The sequence below is a fragment of the Misgurnus anguillicaudatus genome, chromosome 20 (assembly GCF_027580225.2).
Source record: "Misgurnus anguillicaudatus chromosome 20, ASM2758022v2, whole genome shotgun sequence".
Taxonomy (NCBI): domain Eukaryota; kingdom Metazoa; phylum Chordata; class Actinopteri; order Cypriniformes; family Cobitidae; genus Misgurnus; species Misgurnus anguillicaudatus.
In genome coordinates this window covers 28845998-28860410 of record NC_073356.2, presented here as the reverse complement: position 1 = coordinate 28860410, position 14413 = coordinate 28845998, and the positions used below count along the sequence as shown (strand labels likewise).

The 14413-nt window shown below is 36.3% G+C and overlaps 1 protein-coding gene and 2 long non-coding RNA genes across 4 annotated transcripts in view; 2 read left to right on the top strand and 1 right to left on the bottom strand.

Moving 5' to 3' along the window:
- Positions 1 to 5935: 5935 nt before the first annotated feature.
- LOC129454938 (interferon-inducible GTPase 5-like) overlaps positions 5936 to 14413 on the bottom strand; it is a 197576-nt gene continuing 189098 nt past the window's right edge. The window contains exons 1-3 of one of the 2 annotated variants that reach the window (XM_073858440.1): positions 8190 to 8406; positions 7300 to 7867; positions 5936 to 7214 (exon numbers count right to left, since the gene is read on the bottom strand). In XM_073858440.1, the coding sequence (XP_073714541.1) occupies positions 6583 to 7214; positions 7300 to 7867 (1200 nt within the window). In that variant the 5' untranslated portion in view covers positions 8190 to 8406 and the 3' untranslated portion in view covers positions 5936 to 6582. Of the gene's footprint in view, positions 7215 to 7299; positions 7868 to 8189; positions 8407 to 14413 lie in introns of those variants that run through there. The other variant, XM_073858439.1, reaches the window with a different exon arrangement.
- LOC141351340 (uncharacterized) lies at positions 11131 to 12131 on the top strand. The gene is made up of 3 exons (XR_012359564.1): positions 11131 to 11182; positions 11397 to 11507; positions 11877 to 12131. It is a non-coding gene; the product is annotated as an uncharacterized lncRNA (long non-coding RNA).
- LOC141351339 (uncharacterized) lies at positions 12424 to 13349 on the top strand. Its single transcript, XR_012359563.1, has 2 exons — positions 12424 to 12789; positions 12926 to 13349. It is a non-coding gene; the product is annotated as an uncharacterized lncRNA (long non-coding RNA).

Genomic DNA, 14413 nt, shown 5'->3' with positions numbered 1-14413 from the left:
CTGAACACAGTGTTAAGAGACTTTTGCCATTATTATGTTTTAAGCAACTGAAAAAAAACACATGTCACTGCAGGTCAAAACTTCTCCAGGGCCTTAAAAATCCCTTAGACCCCAGAGGGTTAAAGATTGCCAAATGTAACCAAAATGACTTTTAAATACATTTTTCCTGAGAGACTTTTATTTTGACTTTTATTTTATTTTGATCTGTTATGAGTACCCATGGAAACTGAGTTTTCGGTTGTAGAAGAAAACAGCCACTGTATAATCTTCCCTTGGACCATAACATTAGGAATGCGTGGTTGAAGTTTGTTTTAAAGAAGTTCCAGCTCGCGTGGGGAGTGTTTTGTTTACTTTGTGTACCGAGGATTCATTTGTAAAGAAGCCAGAAGTCAATGCTGGATTTGGAGTGAGACTGTGATTAAAAGCAATGTTGTTCCAACAATATTGGATCTGACAGGAATGGCACAGCAGTATTATGTGAGTAAAACATTTTAGTAAGTTACTACGTTTCACTATTGCTTTGTTAGATATTGCTTGATATGTCCTGGTTGTAACATCCTTGTCTAAACACGTATGTTTGACTGTTTTAATTTACTAAAAACATTAAACAATGACGCAACACTTAACAACACAACTGTAATATAACGAAAGAAATATACAAAGTTAGTGATAAGGAATTACCACCCGCGATTTAGATTCTGATCCCTGCTTACAAGGGCCAGATTAACACTTTGTTATACCCTGGTCAACAATATTCAAGGGCCCCATCATCACGACCCCAGGATCACCATAATATGGTCATATACAGAATATATTACTGTATTATACAGTACATATACTCAATACTTCAAATTCTAACTGTCATCAGGTGTGTTTTGATTTACAAATATTTTAATGATCATACAAATGCACTACTATCAAAGACATTCACTCACATATGATGCTATGAAAGCAAAACACATCAGCATCTGTATAATCTTCGGGCTGTAAAAGTAAGCTGGCGGTGTAGAAAAGTCCTGGCTAACTTAGCTGAGTTGTCCTCGTCATTGACGGAAGCTCACTTAACAGAACTTTTTAATTAATACCTATTTAAGATGACCATGGATTTACTTTAATTTGGATAGTCATTGATATAAAAAGCTTATTTTTTGCATATACAAGCATTGTCTAAAAATGAAAATAGGCTTTTACTTGATTATTATTACAAGAACATCATATAGACTAATATTAGACACCCCAACCTGTCAGAATCCTGCCGGATCCTGTTGGTATTTAGATCTAGTTTAGCATGGCAGGGTTCTGACAGTACATATGTTCTATGTGGGAAATGTGTGGTTGTAGTATTGGTTTATTCTGACCACGCATTTCCCGGGTCTCGTCACTTTTTCCCCGATCCCTTACTTGTGATTATTTCCAGGTGTATGTCATTTACTTTCTCCCTATTTAAGAGTCCTTGTGTTTGTTGTCCAGTGTGGGTTCGTCTGTGTTATTCGGTTGGTCTAAGTGTCTACAGTAAGTCTTGCAGTATATTTAGTGATGGCCAAATGAAGCGTTTCGAAGCATTATTGCTTTCCGATACAATTGTGTCGAAAATGGTTCATTACTCGAAGCTTCATTCAAACAGAAAATGCACACCACCATCTGCTGGTGAAGTAAATGTAATAAAACAAAGCTGACAATGCGAGTAGGTTAATGTACCCGCCCCATTTAGGCTGTCAGAGCTTTGACACTGTGTTTCAAACCCTCAATAAAACATTGAACATGAGATGTGTTTGTGTGTGAATATTTAGCCGTAAAATACAGCACTCTACAACTTACTATTACTGGACATTTATGTTTTTAAAAATGTATTTATAATGTGGCAGAGGGCAACTGGACAGGGCTTGGACAATGTGGAGGAGGGTATTCATTAAATGTTGTGGTTTTATTCAGAAATATAATTTTATATTAATTATAATATAATTTTATATTTTTTTATAATTTTATAATATAGCCTAATAGGCTATACATTTGGTGATGTGTGCGATTTCTTTCTTTTTTTAACAAATTCACCAGCTTTGGAGAATATTCTCTCACATGAAACAGATGATGCTGGAGTACACAAAAATTGTTTAGAAAGCTTTTCTATGGTTTGGCTTCACTTGTGTGGAAAATAAAGCCGCCAGTTTCAAACCTGTCAACGCCGGATTGGGCTATCAGAGCAGTCGTGTGGTTCACTAGAGAAATGAACCAGTGTGTTTGCTTCAGACGTCGTATTTCACGTGACTAGTGACGTAACGATACAAGCTCCGAAGCAGTGGTTCATTGCAAGGACTTTTCGAGTCTGAAGCAAGCATCGAAGCTTCGGTGTCAAACGTAACATCACTAAGTATATTTATCTTTTGTGCCAGTTCATGTTCAGTGTGTTGTTTAAGTAATAGTGTTCAGTGTAGTCTTGTTTGATTTGTGTTTGCCCTGTTCTGTTTGCCCCCTCGTGGGTTTTTGTTTTCCATTTTTTTACCCTGTTTGTTTAATAAAGTCCTGTGTTTCATTACGTCCGCATTTGGGTTCTTCCTCATTTCGAATTCCTGACAAAACCAAAGTGAAGAACATTATCTTTAATTTGCAAGTCTGAACTGAACATCAACACAGACATGATTTTCCCCACAGAAGTTTAAGATCATATAGGCTACATCTTGAACGTAGATATAAATGAACACAGGGAAAGTACTGTGAAGCACAAGCAAACATGCTGGAAGGCAGCTAAAAATCATCAGGACATAAACACTGGCTTTTTTATTTTATTGGAGCCTTACCTCCAGATAAAGAAATAAACTGGATTGATGATTTAAATGTTTTTTACTCACATGTGCGTTGTGAACTCTCCGGATTTTATGTTGTGCACTGCTCCACTCGTTCACTTCTCCACATGGTCTGTTTGTTTACACTGCATGTTTGACTTCATTTGGCGCTATGCAGACCTCTTGGTGATGTCAAAGTACCGTGAGAGCGATTCAAAGCAGATTTCTCCATGTGATAACTGGAATCGCTCTCGCGCTACTGTGCTGTCACTCGCCTGTGGGTTTTATGCTCCCCAGTCACTTTCGCGCCGCTATAGTCATTTGATTTCATACGCCGATCGGATCGCGCAGATACTTGCAAATCACGTAGACTACACCACTGTTTATACTTTAAATTTTCTGCGTTTCTGATGTCCTTTTCCTTTTTTAATTTCCGCTTCGCGCTCCCACTTAGCTTCTCCATGTCTCGTTTTTTTCTAATGTAGCAAGTGCGTCACGTAATGCTCGGCGAACCTTTGACCCACCTCATGCGGACTGACCAATGAGGAAAGGGTCTTAATCTGAGGCCCTCTTTTCATTGGTCAGTCCGCATGAGACTCAACCACTCTCAACTCACGTTCATAGGCAGTGCAGCGTCTCTCTTTGCAGCGCAAAAGCCCGTGTTGACAGTTTGTTTAATATAAAGCGGCCAGCGGGAGATTACCAGATACAGTATTTTGCTCGTGCGCATGCTGTCCTGGGCCCTTTGGAGGTCTTGGGCCCCTGGGCAATTGCCCAGTTGCCCGTAAGGTTAATCCGGCCCTGCTGCTTACTGTGTTGTACACGGTAATTTAGGCAAGTTGCGATGAAAGATCCAACACTCAACAAAGCTTTGATAAAAGACACACATGTGTGTGTGCACGCGCTGCTACACAGGCGTCGAAAGGTTTATGATAAAAGAAAGACACATGTGTGCATGGCCGCGGGAAGTGGGGGTGCTGCAGGTGCGGCAGCACCCCCTATTGGCGAGAGGGAGATTTTTTTTTTTTAAGTAAAAGTATTTTGCACAATTTATATATTACTGAATATTTTATGAATATGAATATTTTAGGACATTATTTTTGACACACGTAGGTTATTACGTATATTTTGAATTTTTATTTTATTACTGTCTGTGCCTACCCATCTCCGTGGCCTCATCCGAGCGCACTTTCTCCGCCTTGCGTCTTTTGAAGGGGTACGCAGCACCATGACCCAAAAAAGACTCACACACCTTTCGCTGATGCATGCCCACACAGAAATTCTGAACTCCCTGGACATTCGTCTCCTCATGAGAGACTTTGGACTCCACAACCGGCGCAACGCAGCACAATGCGCGACGCGAGTGTCTTTTGCTAGAGTTAGTAATATGCGCATACAGTATTAACGGGAAGACAACGCGGGTTTGATTATTAAATACATGGATGCGCAGCAGCACAAACACGCTTTTAAATATGAAAAAATATAGGATTAAAATGTAAAAGAATATAATTGACAATAGTCCGTTAGTGAGGGATTAATATAATGTACAAAAAGGAAACACCAAAAGCCTAATATAGCCTATTCTAAAAATGTAATTATACACCATGTATTTCTTTATAAAAGTATACAATATCAGATTCAGAACTAAACCCATTTTATTATTTTTGTTAAATTTATGAATTATTTAAAAAGTTTAAAAACAGACAGTAATAGTACTGTATTTAGTAAAAAAAGATCTATATAAAAATGAACTAGGTATGTCACTGTGAGAATATTTTACCACTGTTAATCGACGTGTGATCCTAACTTAAAAACGAAAGTAAAATATGTTTGTCTGCACGGACATTGAAAATTGTGAAGTTTACTTAATATTAAATGTTGTTGTAATATGTTGTATGTAAATATGTTGTATGTATGAAGATGTAACGAAAGTAATTCCCCCTGGGATTATTAAAAGTATTTCTGCTTCATATAGTGCATATTTATCTGAGAACTGATGATGTCTGTGTGTTTCAGACCCTAGCTGTGAGCACTGAAGTGTATATGACAATAAAGTAGTGAAACTCAATGTATTTATTTTTAAAATATATTTTAAATAGACCTATAGGCTCATAGGTTTTTTGTAAAAAAAAAATAATTCACAGCACCCCTGTCCAAAATGACTTCCAGCGGCCCTGCATGTGTGTGTGCTACTGCACACGCATTGAAAGGGTTTACGATAAAAAATGTGTGTGTGTGTGTTGAAAGTGTTCATGATAAAATGTGTGTGTAAGAAAGACACTGTCTTTTAAGACAATTACACATGAGATTAAATGAGTATTGAAAGTTAGTTTGACTACGAAAAACTGTTATCCAATCATAGCAGTGGGCGTTTACTTCCAAGTCGTCAATGCGGCTGGCGGCTGGCCCCTCAAAACGAATCATTTCTCGAGCCAGCCTCAAAACCAGGGTACAAAATGGCCTATTACTTGTTGCTCTTGATGTTTTTGGATGTAAAAAAAACACGAATGAAACGAGTACACCTCAGACAACAGTATAAAACAATGAAAACGACAGAGGAAGCGCACCTTTAACAACAAAAAGATTCCGAAACATAATAAAATTGTAAATGAAAAACCATCATATATATTGTACCATTAGCATTCGTATGTTAAATTCGTATTTAAATTGGTAACAATATAATTGTGCTATTACTGTTCTGTATGTATAAGAGATATTTCACAATACTCCTGGATTAGAATTGTTACATAGACAACAATACAAAATAGCTTTTCACAACACTATATTATTAACTCTCACTTTTAATTTTGAAACCTTCCTTAGAATTATGACAAATTCAACCCAATTTATTGGAAATATTTTGCAGACACTTTTAATGTTTGTTTTATACATTAGAGCATTTAACTACTGTCAGTGAAATGATCCTGATAAAGACAATACTCAAAATACTAAAAAAAAAGTTCACAAAAAAAGTTGACAACAAGAGAAGTGTTCTCACAGTTCTCCAGAGCAGAAGTGATTTCATACACAATTTATCCTTTCCGTGGCATAGTCACGGAATTTTAGTTTATTTTTCAGTGGCATTTTCACGGATCTCCGCACACCTCCGTGCCCTGTCTCTGACCCTCTTCTTCGTGGCATTCTCAACTGTTTTGTCCTATTTTCTTACCATTGTCGCTTCGGTTTAGGGTTAGATTTACATAAAATGACATCCCTAACCAAACCCAACTCTAACCCCAATGTCAGGCGACAATTGATTAAAGTTTAGAAAATATAAGAGAATACATCAGAAAAAATAGTATAAACCAATACTTAAAGTGACATACTAACGCAAACACCAAATCTAACCCTAAACCAAAGCGACAATGGTTTGAAAATAGGAAAAAGCGGCCGAGCAACCAATCCGTGAGAACGCCACGGAAAAGAAAGTCCGGGCCACGGAAACATGCAGAGATCCGCGAGAATGCCACGGAAAAACGAGCAAAAAATTCCGTGACAATCCCACGGAACGTTGTGAGATCATGTTAATTTATCTCTATCGGCTTTAAATGAATTCCATTTATACATTTATTTGAACAAACATGTACAGTATATAGTAACAATAATCAGATTACATCTGTTTTCAGAGGATAAAAAATTGGCACCTCACGGCTTCACCATCAAGGTTAACACATATTAAAAGAAATATTAATACCATATTTAACTCCCCTTGTTCTTAATCCCCAAAAGAATAATATAAACACAATACAATTTGAAGACTTAATCAAGAAATATAATTGTCTTTTATATAACACATATGTAATTACTCTGAAGTATTTACCGCAGCAATTAGCACTTTCCTGGCATCTTCTGCTATGTTATTCAGTGCTTTGTTTAGCATGTAATAGACAGTAACAAATGAGATTCCCCCTGCCACTACAGAGCCTATTATTGGTATAATGCTAAAAATGCGCTCTGCAACTTCTCCTGTTACAAAAAGTGCTGCAAGGCGTAGCTGGGTTAAAATCATACCTGTAATAGATCCTTTATACCAAACTGAGGTTATCAGACTCTCAATAGTCTTTAGGCTCTGCCCAGATTGTTCACAGAGCTTCTTCAAAGATTTCTTATCCAGACCAAATGTACTGCAGTACTTATTTATCTCATATGCTAGGATGCCTAAATCTACTGCAATCGAAAGACCAGGAACAGGAACCGCTGCCACACCACCAGACACTAAAGCTACTTTGACAATGTGTTTCTTTAAAGCTTTCTTCTTTTTCTCATTAACCTCCAGTGTGATGTTTGGCAGACTCAGAATCAGCACGTGTCTCTTATGCTGGGGAAGCTCGTTCTCCATCTGCTCCTGCAGAAGATTGAAGTCATACTTGCTAAGCTCACGGCCAGAGATCAAGAATACAACAGGATCATCCATCCCTCCTATTGCTTTTAGTCCTATAGAGAGTGTGAAAAGACAATATAAGTACAGTATGACAGATATAAGTATGACATTTTCTTTAATTAAAACAACAACAACAACCATTTATACAGTTCTCCCGAATTTGATCCAGGATCTTTTTTTGGTCAAAGTTTCTTTTGTGTCTTTCATTATTAATGTCTTGATCGATCTTGGAGCGAACAAAGTAAAACTTCTTCTCCATTCTCATGATCTCCTTGGCGAGCTGGATGTGGCATTCTCTGAAGCGTTCTGAAGCAATGATGATGAAAAAATCATAGCGTTCAAACTGAACCTGTTTAAGGTACTCATCAGCTTTAAAGTTTGGGGTTCCAATTCCAGGAAGATCCCATAGTTTCACATTTTGGTATTTTGGATGATGGTAAGCTTTAGGTTCCATGGTAGTTTCCACTACACCGGTTTCAGCAGAGTCTTCATCTTCATCACCTAAGCCCCTGAAAGCATTGACAAACGTGGATTTTCCAGAACCAGACTCTCCTGTCACAGCAATATTTAGTTCAACTCGATCTTGCTGTTCGAGATATTCTTTGATTGTTTTTGTTGCTGATGTAATATCTTGATTGGATATGGATTCTTTAAGTTCTTTAATTTCTTCCTCTGTTATAATACTGTAATCATCAAATGAATCCATCTGAGAAAAAAAGAATGTTTTCAGTTGTTAAGGTGCATATATAAATTTTTTTTTTTTTGATTGATTGATTATCTGGGCATTTCATTTCATTATTATTACATATTTATTATTAAAGTAGGCTAAATGTTTAACATAAAAGACAAATATGTTTGCCTCTGTTGTTGAACATCTAAAACTAGCAACAACAGTGAAAAGTCTTGAGACTTTACCCCACACTAAATTATGACATAAACTGCCTAAAGTATAAAAAAACACACTGAACTAGGAAAATATAAGTGGCTAAATACCATAATAAAGGTCTGATAGAATTTAACATTCTTACCTTTGAAATATAGAGCAGGAAACACTGCAATAAATCACAGTACAGAACAAAAGCGTCAAATGTGGCTGTTTCCCTGTTCAGATGGAAGTAAATACGTAAAAAAAACGTTGCCCTGCAATCTTAGATGTAAAACCAGTGGTTATACTATTTTCTTTGTTACCAAATACTTCTAGGTGTGAACTTCCTGATGGTGCGTCGAGCCTTTACCTTTTACTTTCAATTTCACTTTTGAACCGATCACCATAGTAACCAACAATTACAAACAAGGAAATATTCACATGTTATATTAATATGCATTCCACAAGAAGTTGGAAATGTTCCTTTAAGGGTTTTGGTCCACGTTGACATAATTGCATCACACAGTTTCTGCAGATTTTACTACTGCACATTCATATCTTTTCAAGCAGTGTTCATATTTGTAAAGCTGTTTTGAAACAATTAAACAATTGTGAAAAGTGCAATATAAATAAAATTGAATTGAAATCGAGTATCTGTTGTCTCCAGTAGCTTTAGACCCTTCAATGACATTTTACCCCGTGACTCAAGCTCGGGGTTATCTCAATACATTTATGCAATGCATTGTTTCCACACAACTGGATGTTTAGATATTCTTATTTGTGCAGGTGTTCCTAATAAAGTGCTTTGTGAGCATTAGGCTATATTACACCACATGCTTGCAATAAATACACTCATGTATTTCCCTAATGTGTCCACTAGAGGTCGCTGTCAAATTAGTGACAATAATAACGTTTCTGGGATTATTAATGGCTGTTTGATTTGCTGTTCATTTGTTAATGTCAATGGCATAAGATCAACATTTATGGAAACGCTGGACAAAAAATGTGCTTTCATTTTGTAATATCATACTTTTTAAAGAGCGGGAAGATTCCATATTAGGCAGATTAGAGGCTTAAACGTGAGCTAGACTTATTTTGTTTATTTCCTTGTTATAGAACCGCTCGCGTCCCTCTTCTCCTCCCCGTTTTGTTATTCCCGATACCTTTAAATACTGTAAATAGCACCCACACTTTGTTTACTAAAAATTTCACTGTAAATAAACCATCTAATTTTGCAACGCACCTCGTTTTATTGCCTGGCACATTAAATAAATATTTTTTTTAAATGTTTTTTATATAAATGGTGTTACGGGTCAGGGGATCTCTGGATAATCCGTAATTGGTTTGTAATTAAAAAACGAAAATACCGCTTTTCTGTTTTTTGTTTCAAAACGAAAAACCAAATAACCGTTATTTGTGTTAGAATCAAAAAACGAAAAACCAATTCAAAACGGCCGGTTTTTCGTTTTTGGCGATGAGATGGATCGTTATTCCTTTTTGAACAAAGAATGAAGAGTGTCTTTGAACTTCAGTCAATTCGTTTTTCGTTTCTTGCAAGTTGTGACCGCTACAGAGCAAAATGGGCGGAGCTGGAGCTCTAGCGAGGCGGGGCACCCTCGCTGGATCTAGTGGGCGTGGCAGCATCAAGTGCGCAGGCGCAGATATTATTTGTTTAAACCATATGCTGAGTCCCAATTCGCATACTATCCGTCCTAAATAGTATTCGAAAGTAGAATTAGTACGTCCCAAAACGTAGTATGTTGAAATGAGTATCCCAAAGATACCCGGATGGTCTACTATTTCCGGTTAGATTTCGAAGTGCAGATCGATCCACACTCTAACGGCTAATATTGCCCACAAACCATTGCGTGCGGGAGGGAGGAGCTTTGTGGTGATGTAAATATGGCAGCCAGACGCAGCAGCGGAGATGCGCCCTCAGCTTTTAAGTGTAAGAATTCAAATGTTTAACCCTAATTAAAGTTATCTTTCATTGTCTCGTAATATTCGGTTGATGTTGTGAAAATAAAGTACCATGGCTGTAGTACTGTGTCATGCATGTGTCTTTTTTATGTATTTCTTTTTATGTTTCTGTCTTAGATTTATATAAACCCTTATGAAAATAAACACCTTTTACTACACTAATCATAGTTTAACCACACTGACTTATTTGTAGTAATACTGTGGCTGTACAAATGTTAACTTTATTAAGAAATATGGTTACTAAACTTTTACTATAGTAAAAGCATGGTTCATTTTCATCGCGGTATTTTTGATTTGCATACATAAGTATAAAATAAGCATGAAATACGTTAAACAATAGTTATACTATAAACTTTAACTATTTTGACTTTAAAATAAGTAGCTTTCGTTACACACATTGTTGCACATGAACATCATAACCAGCCGCCTCACAAACGACCTGCGTTTGGTGTGCGTAACTAGGCAACCACGTTGTCGTTCACGTTGCATGATGTCATCGAAGTACGTCCCAGAACGTGCATACTCTTTTGATACACACTCAAAAGTACGTACATTTTCCTCACAAAAACAGTACATACTTTTAGGTCGTAGTATAAGTAGGCGAATTGGGACTCAGAAATAGACTGTAAAAAAGATGGACGACGCCTGTTCGCTCTCTTCCATTGGTGAAAAGTGAAGCCGCCAGTTGCCCGATATGGCGCTGACATCTTGGGTCTTGAGTCTGCGCAATAGCGATTTCGGGACCAGTCATGCGCAGTAGTGAGCAGGAAGGGAAGGCGCGAAGTCAAAACCCCGCCCTCGCTCTCGTAGAATGAGCATATCACACGATATCACAGCTGTCAATCATGACGTGACACCACCGTTTTTATATCATTAAATAACTAACTAAACACAAACCTATTTTAAAATCAAGCATTTGAATTTACATCAGCGTGATAAAAACTACAGTAAATGACAGAAACCAGCTTCGGAAAAAAGATAATTGAAGTGTAATTAATTTTTTTAGTTGGTCTCAAGTCCCATTGAATAACATGGGGAGGCGGGCTTTATGACCTATACTGGGGCCGGTCACTGGGGGCGATCGAGACGTTTTGGCTTCACTTTTCAGGGCTTGTGCGGCACGCTTGGTTTAAACTTGCTGTACAGCCTGTATCAAGTACTCCGGAGTATTGCACGGTAAGAAAACGGTCATTTAAAGATAAACTGAGCTTTAATATGTATATAAAATCTTAATCTTACAATTATCGCTGTCTTTCGCGAGTCTGTTGAGGTTCGCGTTAAACACTCGATAGCTAATGTGCTAACATTCTCCCGTCCACCACAAGTGGTACGTAGTGTTTTTATTGTAGTTTTTATTTTTTGTATTTAAATATTTGTTTAACCTGCACAGGTGCATCAGACAATACTTTTGCGAGGACAGGATCTTCTGCTGTCTATATCACTGTGCCTACTGTAAATAAACATTTACACGAGCTCTGAAATCATGCAGTTCAACAAAAAGGTATGTGTGTGTGAATTAAATATTTTAATTATACTGTGTGTGATAAACATCATGTTTGTTGAACCTTTCTGTTTGTACATGTCATAGTGATTTCTTCCTTGCATTTAAAACTAAAAACATATTGTTCATTTAATATTTTCTTGTGTTGTGAAACCTTTGGGATGTCTGAATTTAAACTACTTTATTTCAGTTGTTATAATAGTTTTTCTACGTAACATTACTTATGACAAGTTAAAAACATGTATATTAATACTCTTTATGTCGTGCTCTTGAGCAAGGTGATTCATCACAAAAGCTGTTCATATGTAATGCACTGTACAAAACATGTAAACAAGACAATGATGCTAATTTATTTTTTCTATGTTTTAGATTTTATCATCATCAAGCATGGTCTCAAGTGCAGACGATCCCACACTTTCACTGCTGTTACTGTACATCAACATTTTAAAATGTGTAAAAATCCAGCCTCTGGACAACCTCCCCATGGCTGCAGCACCACCTTCATCCCCAGCATCAGCATCCCCATCTTTATTTCCCCTCGACATTGGAACATGTCTGTACTGATTTTGAGGTACAGCTTTTTAACTTCTTGCTTGTAAACTTTTTTAAATATCTTTAGTGGAGTATTAAGAAAGAACAAAGTACACAGTTGTCACAAATAACCCACTGAGGGTCAGTTAAGTACACGTTTTTAACAAAACTTTAAACAAACAGAAAAATGTAACTTCCACAATCCCTAGATGTGACAGCTACATTCTGTATTCATTGTATATCTAATTGTATTGTCTATAATTAACAGGGTGCCACTCTACAGCTAGGTGGAATTGATTGTGGGGTATTTATGTTGATCTTAAGTGGTCTTTTATTTGCCTGTCTCTGTGTACTAAACACAGCATTTGTTAATATTGTTTTGTTTTTTTTGTATGCACTCTATGTTATGACTGTGAGAAAACATAAATAAAAGATTTTCAATTGCTATCTTTTGCCAGTCTGACACACCAATAATCATGAAGTGGTGGTGCTCAGTTAATATAGACGTTTCCTCTGACAAAGTATGATATTAATAACTATACTTATGATAAAACCTCCATTCTGTGCATTTCCAGTATGCAGACAATATATATAAATAAAGCAATGCATGCCTAAAAACATTCTAATGTTTGTCTCTTCGTACAGTCAAGTCCCACAACTACTCACCCAGAAAGTAACATATGCAGATAACATGAAATTCACTCCACCTGAGTCAGATGTCATGGAGATCACCCAGACACCAGAAGTAGATGTATGTAGCGGGAATGTTTATGTACTGATTGACTTGTTTAACTTGTTAATGTGTGTATTAACCTTTCCTGTTTCATGAATTTGTTTATGAGCAGTACATCATTTTTAATTATATTATTATTGGAATTCTTATATAGCACACAGGACTCAGCGGTGATGGAAACGTTCAGCTGACCTGTGAGTGGCTAAAGGAGACCACTTGCTGGGAAGATGAGCTGCAAAAGATCTAAAGGATGATGCCCTGTTGGCTATAACAATGTTGGACTTGTTTATAAACACCATGTTTTATGAGGGTGAAAGGAATGAAGAAGAAATGTCGACTCCCTTCCCTTTTATATTTTAGAGAAAAGCAGGAGATATATGAGACAAATGAGTTATTTGTGGGTTTTGTTTACACAAAAAACCCTGTCTTGTGAATCTACTAGTGCGGATAGACTAATGTAAATATTGTTTTTTTTTATTGGTTTTGTAAAATACCATTAAACTTGTGTGTGAACTGTAAAGTGATTTGTTCTTGAAATAAATGTATAATATTTATTATTGTATCTTATTATACCATTACAGTCTTGTGTTCTTGAAATATTCATGATATTATTTTATATCTTCTTATTATAACATTTTATATAGATTTCTTTTATGTTAGATGCATATTTTGCTAAATTTGGGTTAATAGAAACCAATAAATCCACTTGTAGGACAGTGGAGTACAACACTTGTAGGACACCTGAGTTTGTGACTATTAAATTAGATTTATCTTCTATAAAAATGTAGTTGAAGTGAATGCTTCACTAATCTCAAAGCACATTATATATCCTCTACTATGGGAAGTAACATGGTTGGTTTTAGACTACTTGTCTGCTTATTCATTAAAAATAGCATAATGCAGGTAGGTTGAATCTATCAAAAGTTACAGACAATATTCCATTTAAATTTGCAATATAATTTTTTACACCATATGCTTTCACATTTACATACAATAATGGCAGATTATGTAACCTAGTCTTATTTATTATTATATAAATGTATTTATTGAATTAATCAGATGATTTGGTAATACAACAAGGTTGTATTAAACATTAGTAAATGCATTAATGGCCTTGTTGTCACTTTCAGATATTTACATCATGGTTTATGGTAAGCCACAGGAACTAGTGTAAATGTATAAAAGTATAATATGACCTTAACATTATAACATTTACAAAAGGTTTTAGTCTTCACTCACCCACTATGCTTGTAAATCATTTAAGGGAATATATGCAAGTGAAAGAGTTGCAATGCAAAGCCCTGTTTCACTGTACTGTTGTTGTACATTTGTATTTAAAGACATAATTTGACATCATCCAATTCCACAAAGTAGTAATACAATTAAAAAATGTGGCTTACCATAAACCATGATGTAAATATCTGAAAGTGACAGCAAGGCCCTTTTATGGAGGAAGGAGTGGTGTGCTGCTTTGCCAGTGAAAGCTTACTATCTGTGCACCCCTCTTTATTTGTGTCCACCACAACGTGTGGGTTGTGAACTAATCTAAATGATCGATAACACTTTACAACAAGGTTGTATTTGTTTAGATTAGTTAATATGCATTAGCTAACATGAACTATCAAATAACAATACTTCTACA